We start from the raw sequence: 6421 nt of genomic DNA on the forward strand, positions 1-6421 counted from the left end.
TGTTTTCATCTCGCGGAGGTCGAGTTCCCCCTCTCCCCCGGTTCCCTCCAGTACCCCTCCACCACCCTTCCGCTCCTGCTAGCCGCAGTAATTTCCAAAATGGCGACTAGCGATGACGAACCTATGCATTTATATGAAGTATTCCAAAACTGTTTCAATAAAATCGCCAACAAACAGCCAGGTGAGTGTTTTATCGCGTAATTTACGAAACGACGCGTCAGAAAAGCGGTAAATGGTGTCATAGTGTCCCGCGGAATTGTGCAATTCGGGGTATAATAGTGCGCGTGTGTTCCTATCCTCCTCGAAATCCTAACAGCTTTCATTAAAACGCCGATTTATAAATGTATCTTCCCCGGGAGCGGGGAAATAAACTAACCGTCGACGTCAAAACGTGTTTTTATTGTGAATTTGTGCTCGCTATAATGGTGTGATTCTCCGACCAAATCGCTTTGTTTTGGTTTTTATTTGGACGAATTGTCAAGTGTACTATTTCATTGTGCGAGACTCCGTCACTGAAAGTGAGTCAAATCGTTCCTTTTACGTGCCCCGCTGACAAGAGAGACATTTTTATGCACGTAAACGGGTCTCTGGTTAACATATATGCCATTTCCTCGTTTCCGTGTGTGATAGCTTGTTGAATCTGGCTGGTTGGTAAGTGAACTCCGCTGCTGTGCCGCGCACGAAATGAAAACACCGAATACAACACGAATATTGGTTAAGAAGTGGCCTTGGGCTATGTGAATTTTTTCAAAGACCACTTTCTTAAATCGAGACACAATTATTCCGTACCAACATTTTCGTACCGATTCCGTTTTGCAATGTCCCAACTCTTTTTGCTTGTATATCTACTGTCACAAGTCTATTTTAGAATTTATCCATACAAAACTAGAAAAGAAAACAAGTGAATATCAATAAGCTTTTGAAAGCAGAATTGTAAAAGCACGGTAATTTGATGTATTTGGGATGAAAAAATTTAAATATTCTAGAAGTGGAATCGGAATGAATATTCAAATATTCAGATCTATTTGATGTCACATTAGTTTTTTTTTTAATTTCATTAATTGATTTGGCAGTCACTTTGTGGTAAAACCTATCCATTTTAATTCAAATTTTACTTATTAAATACCACTATAGAAATAGTGGTATTTACTAAGTGAAACATCAATTTAAAATGGATAGTTTTTTTAGGTTAATACATTGGGAATGAAAAATTATAAATTTGTATTATTATTTAAACTGTGATATTAGATTTTTACTAGCAGAGAGTTTGAAATATAGAAACGTGAATTTGGGATGAAAGTCAGAATATTTATAAATACATATTTATTATGCAAATAATTATTTAAAAAAAAATTATATTAAAAAAAAACAGGTGTTATTCAGTGATTGGTTCAAGTTAAAATCGAGTTAAATTAGTCCACGTTGATGTTGTATTTTCCTTTGTTAAATTAAATTATCATTAACTCATTTATATTAAATGAGTTAACGATAATTTTAAAAAGATAAAATTAAGAAAGGCGTGTTGAGATGGTTTGGACATGTGGAACGTACGAGTGAGGAAAGAACGGTTAAACAAATTTATGAGGCGAATGTAGTTGGAAAAAGAAGCAGAGGAAGACCGTGGAAAACTTGGCACAATCAGGTATGCCAAATACTTGAAAGCGGCCGGGTCAGGAGTCGTAATAATTGTCGGGTATGTATGAGGAGATGCATGAACGTGGAAGAGGCGAAGAATGTTTGCAAAGACAGAGTGGTGTGGCGTTCGATTATCTCTGCCTACCCCTGCGGGGAAGCTGCGTGATGGTTAGATAGTTTAACTCATTTATTCTACTTACACTCAGCCTAAGGGATCTTGTAAAAAGATACATATTAAAAAAGTGGATTTTTCGCTAATCGAAAAAGGGTCAAATGTCGGTCGTAAGATAACGTGTTTTCAATTTGATCATGTTATGGATTTATTATTAAATGATTTTATTTCGCAGTTGTAAACTAAGAATAATTGTTTTAACCCTTTCAATACTGTAGGGACATATCGCTCATTCCTTTCAAGAACGTCATAAATCAAAAATCGTCAATTTTCAGGTGTGCATGTTTTCGGAATGCCCAGAAAATGTACTATATCCCAGCAAAAGAGGCATATTTTTAACTTAATATTTTCCCGCTACAGGGCAGAAAGTGTTGTTTTTGCATTTTGAAGAAAAGGTACAAAATATGGTACAAATATTGTTTTAAATGTACAAAATATTTTTCAAATGGAGAAAAAAACCTTCAGGTTTTACCTAAAAAGATCTGTTGCACAGTAAAAAGTTCAATAAGTGGCTTCATATTTATTTTTAATACATTGTGTTATATTTTAAAACTTTAAAAACGTTCTTCTGAAAAATCCAGTTTTTTTTATTTATGATGTTCTTGAAAGGAGAGAGCGATATTGGGCCAGAGAATTTCCAATAATTACTAAAATAATTTAAATGCTAACAAATGCGTTGGGATCTCAAAGCATTTTAATAATAAACAATAAAATATTAATTTTTTTTAGAAGAAAAAAATATTTTTAGTACTGTACGGTCGTAGGGTCGTAAACAAGTCAAAACCTGTCAACATGTGTTTATAGTTAGTGCAACATATATTTTATAAATGTATGAGGAGATGCATGAATGTGGAAGAGGCGAAGAATGTTTGCAAATACAGAGTGGTGTCAGTTATTGCAAAAAAAAACCTATCAGCGGAAGCACTGGCAGTACACAATGGAGTACTGGTTCCAACTCTAATGTATGGAAGTGAAACATGGAGTTGGCAAAAGAAGGATGAAAGTAGACTGAATGCAGTCGAAATGCAATCTCTCAGAAGAATGTGCGACAAAACGATGTATGATAGATGTGCGAATAGTGAAATAAGGAAGGAATGCAAAGCTGAGATAAGCATTATGGATAAAATTAAGAAAGGTGTGTTGAGATGGTTTTGACATGTGGAACGAATGACTGAGGAAAGAACGGTAAAACAAATTTATGAGGCGAATTTAATTGGAAAAAGGAGCAGAGGAATGATGCATGAACGTGGAAGAGGCGAAGAACTTTTGCAAAGACAGAGTGATGTGGCGTTCTATTCTCTCTGCCTACCCCTGCAGGGAAGCGGCGTGATGGTTTGTTAGTTAGTTAGTGGTATGGCTTTCCATTCTCCCTGCTTACCCCTGCGGTGAAGCGGCTAGCTAGTTAGTTAAATCAGACTGTTTCAGTTTTCGCCACTGTATTGTATTATTTGGCTAGTAAGTCGGGTTTCGTCGTATCCGGCATCGTCAGACCGCCCCACTATAATTTTTCTCGGAGTACTTCTACATTTCTAAGTACCTACCGAGAATATGGCGAATCGGTTAAGAGACTCCTAGATTAATACATCTCCTATAAATACGTCGTAATTGATTGCAAATAACTTTCTTTTTATGTAATACCCCCCTGCAATGCCACAGCCTCTCAATCTGTGCCGAAATTAATTCATATTATTTTTTGACATCTCAACACAGACGAAGGAGAATATGGAAGTCTGGGCATTTACGGGGCTTACGACCGTCATAGGCTGGTTTAAGTTATCACTTTACACACGTGTAATAATCTCACCAATTCTACCCATGATTGATAACAACACAACTCAAATTCTTGGACGTTCTATATATCGCTCACTCCTTTCAAGAACGTCATAAATCAAAAAACTTGATTTTTCAGGAGAACGTTTTTAAAGTTTAAAAATATAACACAATGTATTAAAAATAAAAATCAAGCCACTTATTGAACTTTTTACTGTGCAACAGATCTTTTTAGGTAAAACCCGAGGGTTTTTTCTCCATTTGAAAAATGTTAAGTTAATTAAAAAAATTATTAAATAATACCTTTTCTTCAAAATGCAAAAACAACATTTTCTGCCCTGTAGCGGGTAAATATTAATAAAAAAAATATGCCCCTTTTCCTGGGATATAGTACATTTTCTGGGCATTCCGAAAACATGCACAACTGAAAATTGATGATTTTTGATTTATAACGTTCTTGAAAGGAGTGAGCGATATATGAACCAATTTTGAAACATTGTTCTTGAATCACTAGAACTTCACTAGAGACATCTATTGGTGAGATGAAAATAAGTTTTTTATTGAGCTTTTGTGAACATGTATTTGGACACACTCAAAATGTTGTGCATAATTTATCTTTTCCGAAAATACATTTTGCCGCCTTCCATATTCACGTAGGAATGCAATTACAATATCGATTCTGAATCGATTACTCTCTTTTGACGGTTGAATCGTTATTTTTTTGTTACTCTCGCCTGTAAATGAGCAACCGACGTTTTTTTGGCCATTAAACAATTTAATAGAAGTGGTTTTTACACATTTGAGTCAATTTTATAACTTAAATTTACTTTTATACATTATATAATTTAAAACGATGTATGATAGATGCGCGAATAGTGAAATAAGTAAGGAATGCAAAGCTGAGATAAGCATTATCGATAAAATTAAGAAAGGTGTGTTGAGATGGTTTGGACACGTGGAACGAATGAGTGACGAAAGAACGGTAAAACAAATTTGTGAGGCGAATGTTAGTGGGAAAAGAAGCAGAGGAAGACCGAGAAAAACATGGCACGATCAGGTATGCCAAATACTTGAAAGTGGTCAGGTTAGGAGTCGTAACAATCGGCGGGTATGTATGAGGAGATGCATGAACGTGGAAGAGGCGAAGAATGTTTTCAAGGATAGAGTGGTGTGGCGCTCTATTCTCTCTGCCTACCCCTGCGGGGAAGCGGCGTGATGGTTAGTTAGTTAGTTAGTTTTTATAATTTATCCATTTTATATCTTTGCATATATCACTGTGTATTTTATTACAACTAGATTATAATGTCGACCGGAAACTGAAGGAGGAAGAAGCTATTTGCTTTGAAACCGTTGACATTATAACCATATATAATATATACTTATATCGCTCACTCCTTTCAACAACGTCATATATCAAAAATCGACAATTTTCAGTTGTGGATGTTTTCGAAATGCCCAGAAAACGTACTATATCCCAGCAAAAGCGGCATATTTTTAACTTAATATTTACCCGCTACAGGGCAGAAAGTGTTGTTTTTCCATTTTTAAGAAAAGGTATTGTTTAATTATTCTTTTAAATATACTAAATATTTTTCAAATAGTGAAAATACATTCAGGTTTTACCTAAAAAGATCTGTTGCACAGTAAAAAGTTCAATAAGTGGCATGATATATTTTTTATACATTTCATTATATTTTTTAACATTTAAAACGATCTCCTGAAAAATCAAGTTTTTTGATATGTGACGTTGTTAAAAGGAGCGAGCGATATGTATACATATATATTTTCTTCCTGGCTCCATCCCAACTTATCGTCTTCGTAGACTGTTGGGGTCAGCTCTCCTCGTCCTCAGGCTGTAGGTCTTTCTATCATATACAACGTCACCTAGGAAATGCCTTCGAATCATGATATTTTTCTGCAGCATTTTTTGGTCCTCTTGATGTTTTTCGAGGAAGATCCATAGCTATTGCATGGTTCACAATATCTTCACTTATCCGCACCCAATGGTGCATAGGGCACTGCATCGTGTTAAAGCAGTGTTATTTTGATCGTTACTTACACTAAGGCGAGTTGATCACTCCTGCGCCTCAGGGATCAGTGCAGGGTTATATTAAATACATATTAGAGTGTAACATCACATATATTTATTTTCATCCTAACTAACTAACTAACTAACTAACCATCACGCCGCTTCCCCGCAGGGGTAGGCAGAGAGAATCGAACGCCACACCACTCTGTCTTTGCAAACATTCTTTGCCTCTTCTACATTCATGCATCTCCTCATACATGACGATTATTACGACTCCTGACCCGGCCGCTTTCAAGTATTTGACATACCTGATTGTGCCAAGTTTTCCTCGGTCGTCCTCTGCTTCTTTTTCCAACTACATTCGCCTCATAAATTTGTTTAACCGTTCTTTCTTCACTCATACGCTACACATGTCCAAACCATCTCAACACACCTTTCTTAATTTATTTTCATCCCCCTCCCTGAAATCGAACTGGGGACCGCCAGTACGGTAGCCGAGCTGCTAACCATTACGGAGGCGGACTTTCATCATTCTTCGGGCGTTTGTGCACTACACGGAATTTTACCGTCCGGCAGTCCGGTTTTGAAAGATGAAAGCGACTACGACAGTTAAGTGTGATCGAATTTACGCGCAACGTGTTCACGCACCGATCAAGAGCTCCCCCCGAAAAAAGATGGACAAAAGTACAAGCCAATCCAAGCCAATCCAAGCCAATCCAAGCCAATCATCATTTTAAAATGCTTACTGAAGTGCAGGAATGATTACTGAAGTGAAGGAAGGAATGCAAAGCTGAGATAAGCATTATCGATAAAAT

The 6421-nt window shown here is 36.4% G+C and overlaps 1 protein-coding gene across 6 annotated transcripts in view; it reads left to right on the plus strand.

The window, feature by feature from the left end:
• da (transcription factor daughterless) overlaps positions 1-6421 on the plus strand; it is a 119751-nt gene continuing 113330 nt past the window's right edge. For 4 of the 6 annotated variants that reach the window (XM_088257069.1, XM_088257072.1, XM_088257070.1 and 1 more), the window contains exon 1: positions 14-181. In XM_088257069.1, coding sequence (XP_088113195.1) covers positions 100-181 — 82 coding nt within the window. In that variant the 5' untranslated portion in view covers positions 14-99. Of the gene's footprint in view, positions 182-6421 lie in introns of all 6 variants that reach the window. The other 2 variants (XM_088257074.1, XM_088257071.1) reach the window with 2 other exon arrangements.

Source organism: Brachycentrus maculatus, unplaced genomic scaffold (genome assembly GCF_059751285.1).
Source record: "Brachycentrus maculatus isolate JH-2025_06_01 unplaced genomic scaffold, ASM5975128v1 h1tg000070l, whole genome shotgun sequence".
Classification (NCBI taxonomy): domain Eukaryota; kingdom Metazoa; phylum Arthropoda; class Insecta; order Trichoptera; family Brachycentridae; genus Brachycentrus; species Brachycentrus maculatus.